This window comes from Quercus robur, chromosome 10 (assembly GCF_932294415.1).
Source record: "Quercus robur chromosome 10, dhQueRobu3.1, whole genome shotgun sequence".
Lineage (NCBI taxonomy): Eukaryota > Viridiplantae > Streptophyta > Magnoliopsida > Fagales > Fagaceae > Quercus > Quercus robur.
The window spans coordinates 32,485,048-32,510,868 of record NC_065543.1 but is presented as its reverse complement, the minus strand read 5'-3'; the positions used below and the strand labels follow the sequence as shown (position 1 = coordinate 32,510,868).

At 32.8% G+C, this 25,821-nt stretch overlaps 1 protein-coding gene across 5 annotated transcripts in view; it reads right to left on the bottom strand.

Moving 5' to 3' along the window:
• Positions 1-7,610: 7,610 nt before the first annotated feature.
• Positions 7,611-25,821, bottom strand: part of LOC126701382 (LEAF RUST 10 DISEASE-RESISTANCE LOCUS RECEPTOR-LIKE PROTEIN KINASE-like 1.2) — a 29,461-nt gene continuing 11,250 nt past the window's right edge. For 2 of the 5 annotated variants that reach the window (XM_050399437.1, XM_050399438.1), the window contains exons 2-4: positions 9,784-9,819; positions 9,419-9,682; positions 7,611-8,897 (exon numbers count right to left, since the gene is read on the bottom strand). In XM_050399437.1, coding sequence (XP_050255394.1) covers positions 7,975-8,897; positions 9,419-9,682; positions 9,784-9,819 — 1,223 coding nt within the window. In that variant the 3' untranslated portion in view covers positions 7,611-7,974. Of the gene's footprint in view, positions 8,898-9,418; positions 9,683-9,783; positions 9,820-11,294; positions 12,314-15,382; positions 16,168-22,734; positions 23,708-25,821 lie in introns of those variants that run through there. The other 3 variants (XM_050399436.1, XM_050399439.1, XM_050399440.1) reach the window with 3 other exon arrangements.

Below are 25,821 nucleotides of genomic sequence, written 5' to 3'. Positions count from 1 at the left end.
TGGTGAATTTATACAATTAATCCAATTTTTTTATTTGGTGAAAAAAGATATAATTGGTTCATAACACTGTTTAGAGTCAATAGATATGAACTCGCAAGTGCAGAGACTGTGGCGCATGTGAGAGCATAGTGAGGTTTTCGTGCATGAAACCACTTTGGTCAGTTGCTTCATCAAGCACTCAATGTTCTTTGCTCTCTCACATCTACTCTAGTGACATCTCAAGAAACAATATGTCACTTTTTTTCAACTACAATTATATTCTTTGAGCATGTTTATTTAGATTTTGGAATACCCAGCTTGATAGTTTGGGGGACTTTCTAGAATCCCAATTCCAACTTTCGTTTTTATGTTCAATGATGGGTTAAAAAGAATATCTAATTTTCTTATAAAAAACCTAATTCAACCTTTTGAGTTTGGGGATTTTTTGGGAAAACCAGTTTCAGTTTTGTCAATTTCTATAGTAGTTTGTAAGCCTCAATATATAAGAACAATGAGCTAGTTAATTTTATCCATGTGAAAATAGAAAAAATTAAGAATAATTTAGTACATTAACTTGGGAAAAGAGTAGAACGGAGAATTAATTATTTTATTATCACGTGACTTACATGTGACCATTAATTTTAATCATCATTCAAAATATGGGGCAAAATATCCATGTTTAGGTGCAACTAGTAAGTTACCAGTGCGATACATAGATAATGCTTTTATATTTTATGTAAAATGGCTTTAGAGAATGTTATATATGTACTATAACATAATCATTATAGAATTTTATTAGTAATAAGTTCATCATAAAAAACAACAATTATAAATTGCACACACATATCCATTATAATTATTCAATTGAAGTAATGAGAAATAAAATTTAAAAAAAAAAAAAAAAACGATGAATATTATAGGATAAAAGTTGATATGGTATATGTCTTTCTCTTTCTCCTTAATTCTAAAACAAAATAAACATTCCAAACAACCACAGTCAATCACATCATTTACAAAATCCACAAATCCACAATGTCTGATCTTAACATAAAAATCATAATTGTCGTTGTCACTCAATATAAAATGTGTAAAAATGTGCTCCCCCCTAGATCAAGGGTTTTACATGGAGTCACCACTTATTTAATTTAAAAGAAAAAACAAGAAAACCTTTAATGAAAAATACTTCTGTTGTATTAATGTATATGACAATTTACATCAAATTTTGTAACAAAAATTTACAATGGTTTTTTGTCCTAGATACAATCTAAGAAAAGTAAATTACATTGCTTCATTTCCTAGTTACATTCTAAAAAAGCAAAATTGTATATACAAGAGCATAGTCTAGAATCCTTGATCTTAGTTCAAAGGCTAATTTACGAGATGGGAAGGGATTAAGCACCCATCTCGCCCGGTAAAACCGGTCTCCTAGGTTAAGGTGGCCAATGTCATGTCATATCAAACAAATACAAAGAATATGTCATATAAACATGTGATTTGTAGGAATTGTAAATAAATATGTGTTAAGGGAATTTGACATAAAGAGAAACAAACAAAAAAATAAATAAAATAAAATAAAACATGTTAGATAACAATTTTAATGTAAAAAAAATGAAGGTAATGGCATGTTCATTCAAGAGATCAATATAAATAAAGAATTCCTAGCCTATACATGTTCATCTAAGCCTGTGAGGGAAAACAAAATTGTCATGTTATTTGTCATCAACATAATTGCAAAGAGAAGCAAATAAAAATAAAATCTTTAAGCATATTTGATCATCCAAGCAATTATGAAGAGAAGTAAAAGAAAAACCCTAGACATGTTTATCTAGACAAAATCAAAATACTTTGACATGTTTGTTCAAGCATTTAAAAATGTAAAACAACTACCTAGACATGTTCATCTAAGTATTAAAGAGAAAGTTGTGTTTTAGCCTAGAAGTGCTCATCTAAGCATTCAAAAGAAAATTGTGTATTGGCCTAGAAATGTTCATCTAAGCATGTAAGAGAAAACCAATAAGACATAGGCATGTTCATCCAAGCATAGCATAAAAGAAGTGAATAATGACTTGTAAGCATTTATTCTAGCATATATAAAGAATAAAAAAAAAAGTTAACTACTTACCAGCATAAATTAAAAGGGGAAATGATCACCTAAAGGGCTAGGGAGAAAGCAAGGAAATACTCAACTACAACCAAAGTAAGAACAATGGTTGCTCAATAGCTTTTTTTTCCTGCTTTCTCACTAGCTCTCTAGAGGGAATTCGGGGTCCAGAGAATGGAAGAGGTCTTCTCTATTTATAGGGGAAGAGATGGCTTAGCTTTAAAGCTAAGTTATTAGCTTTCTTCTGAAGCTAAGGGAGGAGATAACCTGTTTAAATGTGCTGGGGACGGATTTGGTGTTGATCTCCATTCAAATTTTGAAATGATGCTGCACCTGCTTCATATTTTGGCTCTAATTTTCCGCTCAAAATTCCAATTGATTCAAGATGGGTGTTTTTTGAAAGGAAATTCAATTATCTACAACTTTTTCACAAATAGAGAGAGCCAAATTTCAACGTTATCCATGCCAAAAAGGTGTTTCAAATTGCTGCTGAAAATAGTAACGTCTTTTGAGCATTTTTGAATTTTTTTCATAGGCTGTATCTGTTTCTTTACCCAATTTATTTTTCAAAAATATTTCTTCTGAAGCAAAGGGAAAGGATAAGTCTATTAGATAGGCTTGAATAGATTTGACGTTGAACTCATTTGAAATTTTGAGAGAAAATTGAAGATAATGCTGAATTTGTGTTGTCTTCTTCACCTGTTTCGTATTTTGGCCATAACTTGCTGCTCAAAATTCCAATTGATTCGGGATTGATGTTTTTTGAAAGGAAATTTAATTCTCTACAACTTTTATAGAAATAGAGGAATCCAAATTTCAACGTTTTTCTGACCGAAAATGCGATTCAAGTTACTGCTGAAGATAATGACGTTTTTTGAGCATTTTTTCTTTTCTTTTTTTTTTTTTGAATTTTTCATGGATCATATCTCTGGAATTTTTTTTCAAAAGAGCAGATAAGATGCCATAAAGAAAAATATTTTTTTATTATTTTCTTTAAAAAATTGAAATAAAATGAAATCCAATCAAAAATCACACTTGATTAATTTTAAATTAATTCTTGTGAGAACCAATCAAAATTAAGTGTTTAGAATAGGACGCGATCAGGCCCATCGTGTAGGCAAGCCATGATCATTGAAAATTATTTGTATGATAACTTTTGATCAGGTGGTCCGATCAAAACCCATGACATACTATTATGATCGTTAGAACATTAAGATTTATTTTGTATCACAAATCTAAAGATCTACCGGTTGGTTAAATGCAAGTTATAAAATTGGGTATCTACAAAATGCAAACCCCCTTCCTTGGTTGTAGCCAACTCATACGAATTAGGATTAGATGAAATAGCAATGTTAGAGTTAGGTAAGTGTCATCAAAAGATTGAAGGTAAATGACATCGTTTTTGGTCATGTGTGTATTTGACATGGGATGGCATGAAAGGCTATGGGTGGGTATACATAATGGGGTAGAAGTGCAAGAAGTGAAAATTGTGAATTAAAATGTGAAGATTTTTGTATGTATGTGTGTTGTATGGAAAGTCTTGAAATATTGAACCAAAGAATACAAAGAATATTTATTTTTTAATAGAAAAGTCTTGAAACATTGAACCAAATAAAACAAAAAAGTCATTATTTAATTTGTTCTTATCTCAGATGTGGCACTTGAGAATATTTTAATTCTCTTTACAAATAATGCACCACTTGCTAGAACCTCACGCTTTCTCACATAAGGTTTCTGCTTTTATATATTTTTTGATGATTGATTGGGATGGTAATGAAAAGTTTTTTATATTTTGGAGTGCAAAGTGAAAGTACCCATTTGTTTATGGTGGATTTGTACGATTATCCCTATTTTTTTATTTGAATATAAAAATATTAAATTCATTATAACAATGTCTTTTTTTTTTTTGGCGCTAGCATGAGCCCCCAAGCCTCTTCAATTTCTAGATTATTCCTTCATGTATATGTAATCCTCTATTCTATACATCAAGCAATCATAGGAATAAATTTATTGGCGGTGTTTCCAAGATATTGGGTAGGAATTTTTAATTTAGGCTTTCATGAATCCCATGAGAGGTTGAGAACTATTAGACTAACCTGTTAGAGTTTATAACGTTGTATTATGTTTAGTAGTTTGTAAGCTCCTAGATTTCAAGTGTACAAGAGGTAATTCCTATGTGAAATTGGAGAAACTTCTTTATTAGATTATTTTTAAAGAAATTGGAATATGTTAAGTTTTAGATCTTGATTATTGAATTACAAGTGAATTAACCAAGTTATTTAATCAATCCAATTTTGCCAATTTATAATATATGAGTTAGGCAATTTAAAGCACGTAAATGCAAATTCAATAAGGTGTCACCAATTGCACAAAAGTGACAAAATCATTCATAAAGAGATAGAAATATGATGACAAAGTGAAAAATAGATGAAAAATCCAAAGGAAAAACCACTATGAGGAAAGCCTTCAATAACAAAGAAAATCCACTATGATAAGAGAAGTTTTACATTTGAGCAAAAATCTTTTCCTAGACTCTACAAACCAGTAGAAAACTTACAACAAAAATCTTTTACTATACTAGAATATCAATACTCTTTAACCACATGGATTATTGCACATGTTAGGGTCATATTTTTCAGTATTGGCTAATCTGATTTAAAATTCACTTAATAATGTATTTTGAGTCTTAGTTTTTAGTGTCCAAAAGTGTGTTAAAGATTCATACTGAAGAGAAAAGAAAAATGCTCAATAGACAATTGAAACAAGCACCTCAATTGTACCTCGATACCTACTTAACGTATCGAGGCTTAGTTAATCTTGATACCTAGCTTGATACTCCTCAACTTATCGAGTTATGGGAAATTTGATGAGAAAATTTTGTTTCAACCCAAAATACCTAGCTTGATATAAGGACATAAGAGATACACATTAAGAGAAGTTTCTCTGTGCCTAGGTTTTTTTAGGAAGCTAATTCCAGTTTGCCATTGAAGCTTGTTGCTACAAAGACATTTGCACCAACCGCTACAACAATCTCGAATTGCTATTGAGAAGTCAATCACATCGATTGGTAGATCCATGCACCTTGAAGTTAGTTACATCAATTGGTAGATCCCAGGCTATCAAAAAAGTCTACTAAGAAGTAAGTCCAACCTAGTAGGAGCTGAGCTAGGATTAGTAGGTTTTACTGTAGATAGGTATTTGGAATTGTGTTAATTCATTTTACTTGTAATCTTATTGGTGGATTTTTCAAGAGAGATGACCCATATATCACCCGTAGTTTCTAATTTATGTTCCGCTACATTAATCTCTAGATTAGCAATAAGGTTTTGCTTTGGTTGAATATTGCATCTAATTGGACTAATTAATTCGATAATTGATTTATTTAACTGGGTCCTTTTAAATCCAACAACATTGTTGAACTGTTTCTTGATTCAATCTAGAATAACAAATTACAAACTCAATTTCAACATACATCAATGTCATAGAATCTACCAACACTAAACATTATTGATCCTAACAAAATTCATATAATTCCATTAAGATTTATCTCTACAAGGATATTGGAATTTGAAGAAATTCATTATTATTTAGGGAAGTGTTATGTCAACAATATTTTCACAACAAATATTTGATGGTAAGTTGTTATTGGTTCTATTTTCTCACCATTAAAATAATTTTTTGTCCACGAGTAACAATTAGTAAGAACTTGCTACCTATAATTTGTTATAAAAGTATTGTGAAAATGTTGTGGATATAGCATTTTTCTATTATTTAATCCCTAAGGAAAGAGCTCCAAAATAACTAAATTATTGTGAGGGAAGAAAAATGGTACTAACGTGGTGAAAAGAACAAAATCACTTGGCACAAAGAAGAAATATTCAGTGCCTGTTTGTTTTGGCTTTTTGAGCCCAAAAAGCGCGTTTTGAAAAACGCTCAACCAATTTTTGCGTTTGGTAAACTCAAAACGCAACTTTTTTATAAAAGTTGCGTTTTGAGCATTGAGAAAAAACTGAGGAGAAACGCGGAAGGATTATGGACCCTCAGGGGTCCATAAATGAAAACGCGCTATGCGCGTTTTGTATATTACCGTTGCAAATCCGAAAATTACCGAAATACCCATCAGTCTCTCACGCCCTCATCTCTCATCTGTGTCTTTTTTCTTCGTCTTCTTCCTCTTCGTCTTCCTCTGCTTCTTCACCGGTCTACCCCACAATCAACAAAACCCATTTCAACCTTTGATATTCCGAACACAGAATCAACAAAACCAAACCAAAAATAACTCAAAATCAACACAAAAACAACTTAAAATCAACTCAAATCCGGAAAACCCATCCCAAACCCAACTCAAAATCAACCCAAAATCCATAGAAAAAAAAAAAACCCAAAATCCCAAAATCCTTATCTTCAGCTTCAATCATCTTCATCTTCATCTTCATCATCATCATCATCATCATCATCTCTGGAGTGTGAAAAAAAAAAAAGAATAAAGGATGAGTTCTGGCGTTGGTGGCGATGGTTTCGATGTGTTCCAATTTGAAGTGCTAAGAGGAAAAAAAAAAAAAAAAAAAAAAAAAAGAAGAAAAAGAAGCAGATGGTGTTCTGGACCAAAGTGCTAAGAGGCAAAAAAAAAAAAAAAAAAAAAAAAAAGAAGAAGCAGATGGTGTTCTGGACCGAAGTGCTAAGAGACAAAAAAAAAAAAAAAAAAAAAAAAGAAAAAAAAAAAAGGAAGAAGCAGATGGTGTTCTAGACCGAAGTGCTAAGAGGCAAAAATAAAAATAAAAAAAGAAAAAGAAAGAGAGCTGGGAATGTTCTAGACTGAGAAGATGGTAGAGGAAAGAAGGAAAAAGGAAAAGAAAAGAGAGTGTGGTTGGTTACGTGGGTGGATGAGAAAAAAAGAGGAGAAAAAAAAAAAGAAAAAAAAAAGGAAGTAGAGCCATGTGTGTGGAGAGAAAAAAAGGGAGAAAAAAGAAATTATATCATAATATTTTCACAATATTTTTACAATAAATTTTAAGGTAGACTATTATTAGCTAATATTTGTGAGAAAAAAATAATTTTTTTAGAAAGAGAAAAAAATAATTTTAATAGTATGTTAAAATTAAAATTACTATCAATTTTTATCACAATATTTTTACAATACTTTCACAATAAATCTTAAGTGGTAGATTATTATTGGCTAATATTGATAAGAAAAAAATAATTTTTTTAGAAAAAGAAAAATTGATTTAAGTATGATGAAGTAATTGATTTAAGTATGAAACAAACTCACATAAAAAAATAAAAAAATAAAAAAAAAAAAAAAAAATTGAAATAAATTCTCTTATATATACATTGTCCTTTTTGGTCATTTACCCCTCAAAAAGCCACTTTTATCAGCTTTTACCAAATACTCAGCTTTTTCATTATGCACTTTTTAACAGCTTTTACCAAACACTCAGCTTTTTGAAACTCCACTTTTTACATTATGTACTTTTACAAAACTCCACTTTTTCATTATGCACTTTTTCTAAAAGCTGAACTAAACTCACCCTCAGTTGGCATAAAGAAAAAGTGTCTTCTTGACATACAACCAACGTGAAATAATCAATTATTATTATAATTTTACATATGATGTTTTATGCATTGCTAATGTACAATCAAAATAATAAATAAACAAATAAATAATTAAGATTTTTTATTTGAACTCTTAATTAGTAGAAAGGAATAAATCATCTAAAAAGCTAATTGACCAAAACTTATGAAATGGAGTGAATCCATATCCATGACAGCTCTGACATAATATGTACATCTCATACTCTCATTCAAGTTATCAATGTTTAGTAGATGTGGCGCAGGTACCAACTTCTTTGACATATAATGGGTAGAAATATTTAGTGAAAAATAAGAAGCATAGCTTAACGACTGCCATTTGATGTTGTAGACGTACTGATATTCCAATTTAGCGCAGAATCTGGCGAAAGTGGTACCGGATCACTCTTCAACAATACAACATCATCTGCAGAAATACTAATCTCCTCATCTTTAATGTAGTCTCTATGTTGTATATCGTTTAGTGCTTCAAGCACCTGTGCCATTGATGGTCTCATTTCCTTAACATATTGCAAACACTGAAATGCCAACTCTGCCACATCAGTTATCATGTTTTTCACCGTACAGTCTGATTCAAACCCAAGAGAAGGGTCCACAAGTTCATGCAACGTGTGGTTTTGGATCTTGTTCATAGCCATGTTAGACAAATTAATTTCGTGTCGATGCCTTGAGATATCAACAGCAGGCATAGATGATATAAGCTCAATCAAGACCACCCCAAAGCTGAACACATCACTTTTTTCAGTAAGTTGGTAACATTCGTGATATTCTGGATCGACATAACCTGGAGTACCTTGTGGAGCAGTCGAGACATGAGTGACATCGGTGGGAAAGAGACGAGACAGACCAAAATCTGCAACCTTAACCAAAAAATTGTTGTCAAGGAGAATGTTGTTTGTTTTTACATCGCGGTGGATGATATCAGAAGCATGGAGATAGGCCAAAGCAGTTGCTGTCTCAACGGCAATCTTCATTCGAGTAGGAAATGGGAGTGCACCGGGTTTTGCAAGATCACCATGAAGATGATCAGCAACTGTGCCATTAGGAATGTATTCATAAACAAGCAGGAGTTCACGGCTAGTGCGAGAGGTGCAGCCATACAGTGAGACTAGATTAGGGTGGCGCAAGCGAGTAAGGATCTCAACTTCATTCATGAATTGTTCTACTCTTCTGCAGTTGTGTTCGTACAAGCGCTTCACTGCGACTTGACGCCCATCACGAAGTATGCCTAGTCAAGAAGTACGGTCAGAAGAGAGAAATCTTCAAGTTTAAGCAAATGAACTTGATAGTCATTTTCAAGCACTTTTAATTCCTTAGATAACATGACTAAACTAAAGATTGAAACATCATCCCTTAATATGGACTAAAAGTAATCACTATAAATTTGTTAGGACTTAAATCAAGCACTTTTAAGTTTGTTGAAGAAAAGATGTGCTTACATTAAGGGTCTATTTGGATACCACTTATTGTTGAAAATTAAAAACTAAAAACATTGTAGCAAAATAATCTTTAAATGTGTGAATAGTGTCGTAGGATTTAGTTTTAAAGTTGTTTTTGTTAAAAAAAGTACTTACAAGTCCCGTAAACAATACACGGGGGCCATAAAAAACGCTGAACGCTGAAAACTTTATCCAAACGTGCCTTAAATTTCAGGTTCTAAAATCACTGATAACATTAAGTTTAGATACCACGAGTATTTTGGCAGTAAATAGAAGTGCTGTGTTTGTGTATGCGTGCGCTCAATCTTACCATAGTATACAGTGCCAAAGCCTCCATCTCCAAGTTCTTTGGCTGAATCAAAATTGTTAGTGGCTTCTTCAAGTTCATTGTAGGTGAAGAGATGAACTCCAAAGTAGCTACTTCCCCTCTCTTGATCTGTCGTTCCAGAGGGATCATAAGAGATGCTTCGACTGAGTAAGATTGAGGGATCATATTTCTTCTTCATGCGGCGTCGATTGATTAAGAATATGATGCCCAGTATTAGAACGACCGTTATGAGACATGAGACAGCACCTGGGTAAAAAAGGAAGTTCCAACTAGTTCAACTTCATAGTCTAAGTTGAGAATTTTAGCAAACACTGTACAGAAGTGAGAGATGAAAATGGATATATTACCTAAAGCATACTTCCACCACTTACTCCCTTGCTTATCTGTAACCAAGGCAGAATAAATATAATTTTAGATAAATATATTGAACAGATATTTCTAAAATGTGTGTGTATATGTATATTATAAAATGAATATGTGATATTGTTCATGTATGTATTTAATAAAGTTCATGTGTAAAAGAGAGAAATATACGTAGCCATTAATTAATTATTTAAGTGCTAAAAGTATCCACCCAACATATAAATACCTATAATCTACTCACTCATTGCAAGTCAGAAAAATGAGTTTTCTTGGGTGCTTTCTAATTTATTTGTGTTTTAGTATTTCTCCTATTATTCTAAGCACTTAAGAGTGTGTTTTTAAATTCCAACACTAACAGTAAGAAACAAAAAGAATGAGGTGTCAGAACATTCATAACATCAAAAAAGAAGTATAACAAGCTCATTCCATAACTTTTCTAAGCACAGTGTGTGGTTTTAAGTATACAATGTGCTTCGATTGAACTTAAAGGAAAAGAAAAGATGCTTAAGGCCAAGAAGGAAGATAAACTAGCCTAGATGCATCAAGTATAAGATAGGTAGCAAATGTTTTCAGCTAAGAGATCCAATAGAGCAATACTAGGAATACAACTTTTCTCACACAACACTTATCACAACTTGTTAAGATGGTAAGCTAGGCATGAATCAACATACTTTCACACATATCTATCACTAATATGATTTTTATTTTTTACTAATCACAATATAGACAACATCAACTGTTACGAAAAATTTTATATCCCTAGACTTAAGAGACACAGAAAAAGAAGATACTGGAAAAGAAGATAAAATAAATTCTAGTCAAACTCAAAACCAGTCATATATAAATGTGTGTGTATGGATAATCTTTTCCAAAGAACTTTCTTCAATGACTATACATACACTTTGAAAAAGTATGACTACAGGGACATAATTTTGTTAGCAAATTGGTTGGATTTGAACCTAGTTTAGCTCATCCTAACCGTCCACAGAACAAAAAAAGGAAGTGATTCTTGTTTGGTTGTGGAGTAAATGTAGCATTTTGTCTTCCAAGCTAAAATCTTTTTACTTTCTGAGAAGTGACTTAATTTGCACTCATTGATTTGACAGAGTTTAGATGAGACTGAAAACTAAAGAACTTCTAGAAGATCAAAGGAACAGACCATGTAAAACAAAAGGTAAAACTAAGCCAATTTAGCTATTGGAAAAAAAAATCCAAGAAACCATTCATCATGCCTAATTCATTCAAACCTATTTAGTTGCCCAAAATAATACGTGCTAGAGTTCAAATTTAAATTGAAAGCTTCATGATCTCTAACAATGTATGCTAGTGATTAGAAACTCCTAATATTGGACTATAATGAAAAAACAAGAACAAAAACTATAGAGAAATTGTGCTGACTATGGTTCGCCTATGATCTGTCCAGATTCTAGAAGAAAAATAAGAAAAATTTGAAGAAACTTCTCAATGATGATAAGGTAATTTCATTCAGAATTACCATCATCGCAGGTTTCAAGATGAGGCCGGTCACCACAAAAACAAACAAATTCATTATTCTCAAATCTACATCGTCCGTTACTTTTCTCACAACTGTTGCAATCATGTGCACTCCAATTCAAAGAGAACCCCATCTTCAAAACGTCAGTATAATTCATCAGCAACAAGCTTGTGAAGTTGACTCCATTATGCACATCCACAGGCACATCAACGAAAGACTGGCACCAGTCTGACGAATAGTTATGAAGCTCCAATGCTTCCTTATGGAAAACCGCAAAAGAATGAAGGGTGCAATTGCTAGCACAGACTAATTCATATATAGGGTAATTAGGCTTTGAAGTGCAGTTGTAGAACATGGAGAAATCACTACGGTACAAACTAAAATTAAATGGAGTGTGATCAAGGCTAACATTATGCAAAGGAGCAGGGCAAGTGTCCTAATAGATTGCAGCGTTGGCCACAAGAAATGACTGGTTTGAGTAAAAGATGTCCTTTGTGATATAATCATCATTGGCAATTGTGAGAACTGGGTTTTTATCTTTGCAGATGATTGTAAAGTTTGCGTAGCCACAGAAAGGTTCTTGTTCTTGAGGTATCCAGAAGGGGTAACTTATATTTGGGCCATCTCCACAAGTATGAGGGGCACAGGCTTGGAATTTTGGATCAAGGGATAGAATGTAGTTGACTAAGGAGGTGAAGATGATGAAAGAAATGTATGTGAGGTAAGGTTTTGGGGGACATGAAGAAGGTTTGAAGGTCCATTTGAGTGGAAGTAAGTAAGAAGCAGAGGAAAACAGAGGAAGAGAAGGGAGATGTTAACGGAGAAAAGCATTTAAGAGGAAAAAATTCCAAGTAGTTGGTATGACTTGGGTGTGAAAGTTCTCTTTAGTGTGCTAGTTTTACTTTTGTTTTGTTTTTGGTTATGATCGGAGTTTGAAAAGGAGGGGAAAGACAAACAAAGGAACAAGCAACAACGAAAAAGATTTTGTTCTCTCTAATGACTACCAAAGTTGGTCGACAACAATTGAAAGTGATGTCATTTCAATCAAGGATTACTATTAGTTGTAAAAATTGTTGTGTCTTTAGCATTATTTTATATTAAAAGACTTAAAAGGATTAGCATGGATAATTATTAAATGGTTAGACATAATTAAAATTGATACAGTTTTTCTTCAAATTTTTTAAAATAGATTATTTGAAAAAACTATGCCTTAAAAAATAAAATAGTGGTTAAAAAATTATAAAGTATGGTTCTAAACCAAGCCAAACTGTATTTACATGGCCAAGAGTTCGTCTGATCTATTAAATATCTCTATGAATTTTTTATCATTAAGGCCGATGGCAATATCTTTTGTTTTTCCTTTGGAAGTTTTGAGTTCATTTATATTGACAATTTTGGAGTCCATGGTAGGAAAGAGATATAGACAAAAACTTGTACAAACACAGTCTTAGACAAAAAAAAAAAAAAAAAACCATCAATATCCCTAGTAATGGTGACATCACGATGATATGATAATAGTATATACTATAGATATATATATATATATATATATATTAGATAAAATGTTATATAACACTTTAATATCAAAAGTTTCCATTAGAGTAGGTAAGAGCATGAGTTACACAAACCAGAGAAAAAGACCCACACCTACCAAACAGATGAATGGAGCATAAGAAAATAATGTACAAATTAGGCAGGGTCATTTGTGGCATTGATGTTTGAACGCTAAAATATAAGAGTGGATGACTTTGAGTGAAGATTTAGTTGGTTGAACAGAAAGTGGAGAATAGGAAGAAAATTATGATAAACATGATTTTGATTGGGATTGCTTGGTTAGCCTTGTTCTTGTGATTGCCGATAGGCATGTTTGACATTATATAAAAATAAACTCAAGTTTAACCTTAACCTCAATCTGTTGGACAAGTGTTTGGTGCTAAGTCAAGATTTTGTATCTTGTTTAAAACAAAAAACAAAAACAAAAACAAAACAAAACGAAAAAAGAAGGGGAAAAAGAAAACACTGCCTAATTTAATCAAGTGCCTTTAATATGATCATAAACTGTGCAATTATTGCAAGAAAATTCAGGGCGACTTGTCCTTCAACTTTAGAAGTGGTTGAGTGTATTAGAGAGATATCATAAATACTCAAACAAGTTCTGTTACAGCAATTGAATTCAAAAGTCCATAATTTTCCAATATTCACGGAGAAGAAAGACTAGTTAAACTTAACAATTGGCCTATGAAATCAAAATGCATAGAAATCTAGAAAACAATCAAGAAAATTCAAGGCTCCTAATGTGTTTCAAGAATTTTAAAAATTATACCCCCATTTCGTAAATCATCAAATCTATTTTGGAAAACATTAAACCCCACTTAATTCACTTTATACAGTGGTTTCCTTCTCAGATAATTTATCAGCACATATTATTACTTTTTCGTTTCTAAGGGAGATTGAAATAATTAAAAATTCTGTCATTTGTGTACTAGTATTTTTTATGACACAAAAGTAGCTATTAGCACAATCATAATTTGATCTGCTACCCTCATATAAATCCGGGCTGCTTCTCACAACATGATCTGAAGTGTAGTTGGTAACTAATATTCGCAATTTTGCTTGTCACAAGAAATATTCAAAACCATACATCGAATTGAAGTCATTGGGATTTGTTCTCAGTTCTCACACAAGGGTTTGGTTTTTGGTTTTGACTTGAAGAGTTCCAATTGATATAGTCCTACATTTTCCTAGCAACTCCTCCTTTTGACCGTTTATGAGTTAAGATGTTAACGTGGAATCTATGAATATAAGGCTCTAAGAGATGAAAGATTGGATGATCATGAACAGTCAACATATATGACCCAGTCAATCGATAAAATTTTTGGTTGTGCTATTTCGCATCAATGGTAAAAGACAAATTCCAAATAAGATGCTAAGAACTAGGAAGGACCTAATACTTTTCATATTTTTGACATTATGTTTTACTTTAGAAATATAATAATAACAGTCCGTAGTCAGTACAATAGAAAAATATTAACATAATATAATAAATTAATAATAATATTAATCAAACAACTTCAATTATATATACATATATATATATATATATATTATAAATATTCAAGTGTACATGGCAGAAGCAGCAGAAGCAGAAGAAGAAGAAGAAGAAGAAGAAGAAGGTGGAGAAGGAAAGGAAAAAAGGATGTGAAGAAGAGCACTATAGACTGAAAGTACTTTGGGTTGTGAATTGTGATGTACCTACTCTCTAATGAGTGATGATAACATGATTTCACTATATATACTTTCTACCAAAAACAAGGAACTTGGCAATTTGTTCGCAAACATATTGGGAACTCGAGAAAAATTAATGCAATATAAGCTGTGATCAACTATCTTCGTTCTTGCTTAAAGTCTTAGGGAGTAATTTCTTCTCTATAAGGGGCATTATCAATGAAATTGCTCACACCATCCTGGCAGATTATTAAATGTAGTTTTCAACATCAACTTGATAATAGCCTAATAGGTGATATTCGTCCGTGAAAAAATCAATAATTTTAAAAAAAAATTAAAAATATATATAAATATAAAACATAAAAAGATAACAGGTGCTATTCTAGGGGAAGAGTACCTATACAATTTTTTCTTTACAAGCTTTTGTTGAGAAAGATGAAGAGGAATGTCAAATTTTTGCAGATTGGTATAGGAAAGAGACATAATAGATGGGTTAATTAGAATTTGCATCTCTCACACTTCTTCTATGGGTGACTCGAATTTATTGTTTTTTTTTTTTTTCTTTTAAAGTGGTCTGTTGGTAAGACGTCTATTAGAAATACAAAGGATGAAGTTATTGGCCTACTAGATTGACCCACATTCCCCAAAAGAAAACAAACCAGTACAATGGTATGCAATTACTGTATTAACTATGCCGACTGCCCAAAAAGAAGTAATTAAAGAAGGATCAACTATGCCTTACAAGCCTATAGCTGAGAACATTAAGTATATACCATCAAAATTCAAAACCAAACCAAGAACAAGAAGTATGCTATTGCCTAATCCAGGAAAGTGAGATGAGAAAAGAGCAAACATATTTTTACCTGGGCAGGTATAAGAGGAGCAAACATATTCCACATCGAATCCTCGATTCAATACTTCCTGAAGCTCGTTCATAAAAGGAGCCCGTGAAATTGGAACACGGATACTTTTACTGCAGTTCTTTAAGTCCTGAAGCCTGCTCGCCGTGAGGAATTCTTCCCCAAAGTAAGCATTATTACGCGTAACAGTATCGCCTGATTTGCAAGTAAACTCATGTCCGTCCGGTATGTGTACTCCAGGAGAGCAGTTGTAGAACAAAGTTATGTTTTGAAAGGCCGAAGCGTAAGAGTAGTCGAAGTTGGTAAAATTCAAAGTGGTATTGAAATTGTTTTGAGGACAAGAACCATCCCAGAGGTCCGATCTTGCAATGGTCATGATTGGATGAGATTCGCTGATACTTAGTACGCGGAAATCTAGTGGTTCAAACCTGATAATCGGGTATTCATTTTGGTGGCACTCGAGTTTGAACCCTTCACGACCGCAATATTCAGGTTGATCACCTCCCCAGAAAGGGTAAGGAACGTTTTGGATGCTTCCACACTCAAAGGGACGACTGCAATTAGCAAAGCGTTCATAGTCGGTGCAGTACGATGGTGTTAGTATGGATAAGAAGAAGTATAGGGTAACGAGGGAAGAGAGAGCTAGATGATGGGCATCCATGTTTAGAAGATTATGAAGAAAATTAGTAAAGGGTGATTGAGGGGTAATGCATATGACGCAGCCGCTTAATGTTGAACCAAGACTAGAAAGAGAGATAGAATGATAGATGGATGAGATGAACCCACTTATTTATTGTTTTCACGAAGAAAGGTGAGGTTTTTAGAATAGTATTCACGAGAAATAGATAGACAGAGAGAGAAGAGAATATTGACTTCGACTTGTTGAGATCAGCTAGCGTGACAAATCTTTGTTTGAATGTGAAGGTGGGCGAAAGACGCAACGAAATTGCCCAAACAAAACAAAACTACAAAATTTCCTAGCTATTTCAATACTACAATTAAACTATCGTTTCATCGAAACTACCAATTTTATTTAACTTTTCTATAGGTTGATGTGACGTGTTTGAATGTTTCTTTGAAATCCATATTATAATTGAACTTAATTGTATACAAATTAAAAAATATAGTATTCTTCTTTCATTTCTTTTCTTTTTCTGTCTTTTAGCTACCAAAATATTGAACAGCATTTTATATGAATTTTACAGTTCAACTTGTTTTTTAATTCCTTTTACAGTTTACCTATAAAAAAAAAATACATAAACTACTTTTCCAAAACAAGTTAAAAGGAAAAGGCGTAAAAATATTCTTTATTAATTGGACAGATATTGCAAATTTGCAATGGATTATATATGTAAACATGACTGAAAAGAATCAAAATTCAAAATCAACAAGATATGTGGAGATATTTTTCTACAGTCATGTTTGAAGATCTGAGGAGCTTAGGGGCTATTTGGTACATAATTTCAAACACATGTTTTCAATTTTCAAATAACATTACATGTATTTTCACATTTTTTTCACCCATACGTATTTTCGAAAAAAGTAAAAACTGAAAATTATTGTTTAAACACACATACCAAACGAACCCTAGATGATTTGAAGGCATGAATAATTTCTTCCAAACCCAACAGCCATTTTCATGATTTCTAAAGGACCAAAACTAAATAAAGAGATGGCTATGCAAATCTTAAGATGGAAATCAACTATATATAAAATAAAAATATATTAAAAAAATATTTAAAAATCTGCAAAACCTAGTTATCCCAATATCTCATCCCTAAAAGTTTGTTTTCTTTTTTTCTTTTGTGGGCTTGTACCATCTAAGATTGATGCTTGCTAATATTTTTTTTTTTTTAGAAAGTGATGCTTGCTAATTTAGTTGACCATGCCTGTTATGACATGCTATATAATTGCCCTTAAAAAATGTCCACACTTAACCAATTTAATTAGGACTCTTCAACAACCTCTCTAAAATCCTGGCCCCAAATACACATACACGCGTGGAAAGCTAACCAATAAACAAACTACACTATAAGGTGAAGATGTTCAAAAACCAGTACATCTGTTCATATATAAATCATACCAAAAGTCTACTTCTAAGCACCGTGAGACTTTCCAACAATTGGACACATTCACTTTTTTTGTTTCTTCAATATATACAATGGTTGAAAATGATATTTTATCTCACGTTGAACATGCTGAATTTCAACGCAATTTTGCGTTGTTCAATCTCACCAGACAATGACATATATGGCCCCTAATTTCATGTCTTTGCATGCTACTCGGCTAGTAAATTTTTTAAGGCTAGAAATTATTTTAAACATATTCGAATCTCAATATCATATTAAATGATGGATATCCTAGGCTCCTAGCAACTCGCCTAGTCACTTTCATTGGTATATTCATATACAATGACTTTCATAGTCTTCATTAGACTCGCATATATCGATCTTGACTATATAACCAACAAAGTCATAGGCCTCACACTATCAAACCATGGAATATAGAATTTTTACTTATAATAACATTAATTTCAATCTCGATCGTGAAGATGATTTGGTCATGTGTGACAAAGTACAATAATGTCAGCAATTCCATTCCACAAACACACAGGCCAGCTGAAGAAGACGGTCTCTTAGAATATGGATTTGGGTCATGACTAATGGTAATGACTTAATACTATATATGGATGTTGCCTTGGAACAAGTAAAAGTATATTTATAAAAAGAAATTAAAAAAAAAAAAAAAAAAGTAATCAAAATCCTTACCAACTATAACTGGTTGGATGATAGGAAATCGACACTTAGTGAGTTGGAAAAGAATCCTCTAAACTAGTTTTGAGTTAATTTTAACTTTTTGCTATATCATTTTCAGTTGATATATAATATGATTAAACAACTTATTATTATTATTATTTTGTGATTATATACTCTATCTTAAGTTTTAGCCATTTTAGTTTTCAAAATTTTATTTTATCAAGTATTGTCATACTTATACAAAAGAAAACACGTATTGTTAATAAAATCATAGAAACGACACAAACACAAAGAATTTAATTTTTTATATATGTCATTTAGAGTATTTTATTTTACTTATAAAACTTCTTTTAAAGTTTTTTAGTTAAAAATAAATTTAAACCATAAAAAACTAAACCTAAATCATTATTATTAAACTTCAAATATAGTACAATTCTTTTTCAAACGATCATAGTCTAGTAAAGCCATATAATCGCTTAACACGTTAAGTAATTGCCTAAGTAATCTAGTGGAAGAGTTAACCCTAACTCTAATAAAAAAAGGTTTTGAGAATCAAACACAAAAGCTTTCAAAAATGTAAAAAGCTTGTTGAGTAGTAGGACAGCAACATGCCAAGCTAGAATTTTGAATAAGGAACTTAAGTGAAATATTGAGTTGAGCCCGTCTTTTTTCCACGCAACCTATCTATTAATAATCTGATCTTCGATATCTCTTCAATCTATCGATACATGTTTTTCTATATATACTAGAAGATTATTTCAAATCTCTCTCTTTTGTCTTTTCTTCAATCTCTCCTGATCTATCTCGACCAGCCTAAAACACTAAATCAAGCTTCCATACCTTGATTTCTGCCCCCTCTCACCTCCAAAACCTTGGTAAGTCTCTCCGATCTCTTCTTTTCATGTATTTTTCACATATTCATGCTTCTTAGACCTAGGTTTTGAAATTTTTGGGGTTTTTTTTGAGTTTTTTAGTTATTTTGTTGATCTTTAGGTATTGATTTTTTTTTTTTTTTATAAATTATAATATTTCCATGCATTACATTCTCTATGCATTTTTACCTATTGTCATCTATAAAACTGTGTGCTTGATTATTCTTGTGTTGTAGTGTTGGAATGGGTTTTTGGCATTTTTGCCCTATGTTCATGCATTTTCGTGCATCGTTCTTTCACGTTACACTTTATCTATCTTATGTGGTTATCTCTCTTTATTGCCTTCTTTCTCTCTCTCCTTAGAGCATCTTCCCATGGCACCTAAAAAGAGCACCCCCATTTGTAATCCTATCTCTCATGCTTCTTCTTTTTTTGCCCCCGTTCTTGATTCTCTTCGGTTCAATGACACAAACTGCTGAAAAGAGAGAGAACTTCACTCTACATCGGCCTCACATTGAGCGTCAGATTATTCTATTTAAGTTGTCAAACACAACGATACCCAAGACTTTCCAGTCTCGTGGGTTGGAGTTCCTATGTGAATGACTCACTACATGTCCAGTGGTGTATGTTCAGGAGTTTTACTCTAACATATAAATCATCAGTACCTCCGTACCCATGTTCACTACAAGTGTTCAAGGTACATGTATCTCTGTGACTCCAGAGCTTATCTTTGAGTTAGTCTATATTCCCCGGGTGGCTGAGTCTGACCACCGTAATGCACCAATGCTTGCATCCCTCTCTCTCAATGCACTAGCTACCATCTTCTATGGACAACCATCCACTTCGGGTTATACCCTAAGTATGGTGACTCGTGATTTCGTTTAGAACACCCGTCTGTATGTTGAACATGATCATGACTTATGCCTTTACTTTGGCCTTTCATTATAACACCAACACTGAGTCTCATATTTGGTTTCTTTAATTTTTATTGGATGGTACTTTCCCTCTCAGTTGATTCTCTCTATTATGGAGATGTTTCAAGATGCTAGTCGATGTGAGAAACTTGTATTCCCCTCCGCCATTGCTTGTATCCTTACTTGATATAATGTCTATTTCCCTCCTACCAATCATTTCGTTCCCTGAGGTGCCCTTGGGAAGGTCACTATCTCTAGGAGTTTCTCACAGCTCTCTTCAAAAGCTAAGCGCCAAAGGCCTGATTCGACTCCAGCCTAGCGAGAGGAGGCTACCTTTCATGCCCTTGTGGACGCTACCTCTTCATCCTTCCCCTCATTTGCTCCACTTTTATTCCACATGCTCTTTCCTTTCTATATCTCTTACATGTGTTAAGTATCTACTAGAGCTTTTTTTTATGACTTGTCTTGTTTTACACATGATGCCTTGATGTATCTTGTTTAGTTCATTTCAGTCAAAGACAGGTTGCTAAGCCATATCGATACTAGAACTCTCTTCTTGCAAAGTTCTTCATTAGTTCAAGTGTTTAGATTGGGCTGCTTTGTTTTGAATAATCTTGAGTAAAATGTATTCTATTGTGGTTTTGTCACAAATTACTAAAGGGGGAGATTGAAGGGTCATGTTTTTATGTATTGGCATATTCGAGATCAAGACACATTTTCTATGCAATTTTGTCCAAACTTAAGTCTACCATAATGTTACTTACAAGTGGTTAACAAATGGTGTTATTGAAGATTCAAGGCTATTCAGGAAAAGTTGAATTTGCAAGTTTCGATACCTGGCTCAATACTAGTCATCCAATCAAGAATTAATGAATCTTGAAACCAAGCTCCACTCCTTTCAATCTATCGAGATTCGGGAAAACTTAATTTTAAATTTTGTTTTCTGCCCATGATGACTAGGCCTATTAGGAATTCGTGCACTAAGGTTCCAAAGCATATAAGAGACACATTTTATAGTTATCATCACGGAGTTAGAGAGACACATACATAACAAGTGTTGTTGCAACATGTATGAGCCTAGGGTTTTGTGCCAACCTACATTTAGTTCATCCGAGCATGGATTGAAGAGCTCTGTAAAGTTACAACAATCAAAAGGATTGTTGTGGAGTTAGTGACAAGTTGGGAGATTGAATCTGAGCTTCCTATATAGATTGAATCTGAGCTACCTAATTGGGAGATTGAATCTAAGCTTCCTATATAGATTAGTAGGTTCTACTATAGGTAGGTATTTCGGGTTAGGCCTATAGGGTAAAATCTCTTGTACTTGTAGCTGCTTTTTCTTGTTAATGGATTCTTTAGGAGTGATGATCTAAAATTCACCAGGTGGAGTTTTTCCTCTGAGGGTTTTCCCCATCATTGTGTTCAAATCATCGTATCAAACTTATTTTCCATTGCACTCTAATTTAGTTTGATGATTTGATTGTGCCTTAATTGAATTTGCATATAATTTAATCTAATTAATCAACTTGAGTAATTAATTAATTAATTGTGGTCAATCTATAACCCAACAATCCCCAATTTTGCATATCACAAGAAATATATAAAACCATACATTGAAATTGAAGTCATTGGGTTTGTTCTTAGTTCCCACACAAGGATATGATTTTGGCTTTAGCTTGAAGAGTCCCAATTGATAGTCATAAATATTCCTAGCAATTCCTCTTTTTGACCGTTTATGAGTTAAGATGTTAATGTGAAACTAATAATATTAAAACTCTAGAACCACATAAAAAATCATAATTTTTGACATAATTGTCCATATTGCAAATTGTGAATGGTTGAGTACTAGGATAGTTCTTTCTCCTATAATATAAGGCTGTAAAGAGGTGAATGAATAGTTTTCTGGGGCCCACATTAGAGCAATAAAAGTGAACAAGATGATGATCATGACCAGTCAACAAGTATGACCCAGTCAATTGGGGAAAGTTTTGGTTGTGCACTCGTGCTATGCTATTTAGCATTAATGATAAAAGAAGAATTCCAAATAAGATACTATGAAGGAGTAAGGCTTGTTCATCAAAAAAAAAAAAAAATGGAGTAAGGCCTGCTATGCTATTCATTCTACATTATGGACGCAACATTATATTTGGTAGTAATACAAAGAAAATATATATATATATATATATATATATATATATGATAATGAACTAATTTGACCTTTTTTTTTTCCTTTCGGGCCATTCCCTTTTGCTTTCGGTAAATAAAGTCACTAAGAACAGGAGAACACTATATGGACTGAAAGTATCAACTTTGGTTGTGGTCTCTACTGTCTAATGAATGATAAGTTGATAACATGATTTCACTGTATATAGTTTCTACCAAAAACTTGGAACTTGCTTAATGCTATAGGGTTGGTGGTTCACTATCTTGCACATCTTATATACAGAGAAAGAAGACGCAATAAGACAATTTACAAAAAAGAAAGGAAAGTCTTATCAATGAAATTGCTCAGAACAGAGATAATTCCACCACCCGACAGATTATGACAACTTATTAAAGTGTTCTGTTGGTATGACTAGCTATTAGATACACAAGGATCAAGTCTTTGGGCTGCTATTCCATCCAAAAAAAAAAAGAGAGAGAATGGTATGCATGCAATTGCTAGTACTATGCGGACTGCGCAAAGAGAATTGTTAACTATGACATTATGAGATTTATAGTTAAGAATAACAACTATACTAGCAATACCAGCAAATCCAAGGAATGTTTCAGCTTAAACCTAATACAGGAAAGTGAAGAGAGAGCATGCATACCGTCTCTTAGACAGAAATAAGGACGCTCTCCGTCATGGCAATGGCAGACAAATGGATATGTTGAGTTAGAACCGCATTTCCCACCTGATTCCATACACCCCCTACAGATTATCGGCAATGCATTGTACTGCACATCAAACCCTTGATTCAATGCTTTCTGAAGTGCCTGGTTTACAACCTCAGACTTGTTAATGAGAGCAGTCCGTGAAATTGGGACTTTAATTGTTGTGTTGCAATTCTCAAGCTCCCGAGGTTTGGTACTTAAGACGTCTTCTTTGTCAACTAAGAAACCGTTATGTGAATTGCCAGTTTCTGAGCTGCACGAAAACCAATTTCGGAACGATCTGTGTACTGAAGGAGGACAGCCGTAATATAATGTAAGGTTATGAAAGTTTGAAGCGTAATTGAATTCGGTATAATTCAAGGTGGTATTGAGGAGGTTTCGAGAACAAGGAGTATCCCAGAGGTCCAATCTTGCAATGGTCATGGAAAATGTGGTGATGTTTAGGACACGAAACTCTAGCTTTTTAAATCTGAAAACCGTGTATTCATCGTTGTGGCACTCAAGCTTGAACGATTTGCGACCACAATATACAAATCGATCACCTCCCCAGAAAGGGTACGAAATGTTTTTGATGCTTCCACACCCAAAGGGACGACTGCACCTAACAAAGGGTTCATAGACAGTGCAGTAAGATGGTGGTAGTATTGTTGAGAAGAAGAATAGGGTGATAATGAAAGAGAGAGATAGATTATGGGAATTCATGTTTAGAAGATAATGAAGAAAAGAACAGGTAGAGAAGTAACGTATATGACGCAGTAGCAGAATGTTGAACAAAAACTAGAAAGCGATGGCCCTATTATTGAGGGTTTTGAGAAGAGAATAGTTTGTACAGGAGAGAGGGGGAGAAAGAAGACTATTGACTTCAACTATGAGACCATCGTGAGAATTCTTTTGGTTGAATGAATGTGAAGGGTGGCAATATGCGCAACGAAATTGCCAAAGCTCTAGGATTGTATTATCAAAACAAAATAACAATGTTTCCTAGCTAATTTCAACACTACATTAAACAACTGTTATATTGAAATAGCCAATTAAAAAAAAAAAAAAAAAAAAAAAAAAAAAAAAAAAAAAAAAAAAAAAAAAACTTTTCTATAAATGATGCGACGTGTTTGAATGTCTCTTTGAATTCAGTTTTATTCCTCCTTTTCTTTTCTCTTTTTTTACTTTGTATAAGAGTTGACTAGTATATAGCATTAAAGATCGGCCATAATTCATTTGTAACCGATGAACTACAACGGCCAGACAAATGTGAAGGAGTCAATCGATGATCTTGAAAGCCCCAAGTACGTCACTTTGACAGCCATAGATGAGCCATAAATAGGCCCCAACTTTCTATACGAAGGAAGGCTATAAAAGCCACCAAGGAGAAAGGTACACACAAATTTTCTATCTCTTCGTACTCAGAATATTTGAATATATTTATAGTTCTCTTTCTTAAGAATTAGAGGGTTCTTAGCAGACGCAGCCCTGATATTATTACTTCAGGGTTGAATCTCCTCTTTTACAGAAATTCATAGCTCGTCCACCTAGTAGACGAGATCGGCACTCTCTCTTTTGTAGTTCCTTTTACAGTTTTGCCTTCCAAAAAATACATAAACCTCTTCTCCAAAACAAATTAATATATAGGAAAATACGTAAAAATATTCTTTAGCAATTGGGTAGGTATTACAGTGGATTAACTAAGTAAACATGACTGAAAAAAGGATTGAAATTCAAAATCAACAAAGTTTTGGAGATATTTTTCTAAGATCTGAGGAGCTAAGAAGGTTGTATTAATTATTATATGCCTGGTTCGAAGGCATGAATAATTTCTTCCTAACTCAACAACCTTTTTCAATGATTCCTACAGGATCATTAATAAATAGAGAGATGACTATGCAAATCTTAGGAAGGAAATAAAAATAATAATAATAAATCTACAAAACCTTCTAAGATTGATGTTGAATGCTATTTTTTTTTTATTTTTTTTTTTCAGTTAAACATGACTGTCACATGTTGTATGATTGACCTTAAAGCAGCCAACCCTAAAAAGAAAGGTACGCACTTAATACACATACAAGCGTGAAAATCTAACAATAAACCAACTACTCTTAGAAAATCTAACCTATATTCACACTAACTAATTAACTAGTACATAAACCCAGTCAAAGGAAAAAATTTAACTAAAAAATATATAAATCATACCAACTTCCACTTCTAACCAACGTGAGACTTTCCCACAATTGGACACATTCACTTTTTCTTTTTCCTCAATACTATGGTTGAAAATTATACTTTATCTCACGGAGATCATGTTGAATTTCAATGCAATTTTGTGCTGATCAACCTCGCTTCTAAAGATAAGTTTCAATTAACTTAACTATAAAGTTTCTCTTTCTCAAAAAAAAAAAAAAACTATAAAGTTTCTTATCATTAAATACATGGTATGCATTTTAAATCTTAATTACACTGAAATTCAATTGGTGTCTTAATTTGATAGTAAAAGAAATCATCATATATAGAAGGGATATTATAGATTAAAATTCTATTGTAACTAAAAAATATATAAAAATAAAAATAAAATCTCACCTCTAAAGATTATTTTATGTATTACCATTCCTCACCAGACATGACATATATGACCCCTACTTTCATGCCTTTGCATGCCACTTGGCTAGAAAGAATACATAACCAAATTAATTTATACGCTGATAATAAATTTTGAAGGCTTAAAATTATTTTAAACGTATTCGAATCTTAACATTTAATTTGTTAATTCATGGACATTCTAGCAACTCCCTAGTCAATTTCAGTGGCATCATATATACAATGAATTTCAAAGTCTTCATCAGAGATATATATGGATCTTGACTATATAACCGACGGAGTCATACGGCTCTGACTATCAAACCATGGAATATAGAATTTTAACTCATAATAATATCTCTTGAAGACGAATTGGTCATGTGTGACAAAGAACAACAATTTCAGCAGCTCCATTTCACAAACACACAGGATAGCTGATGAAGACGGTTGTTTAGAAT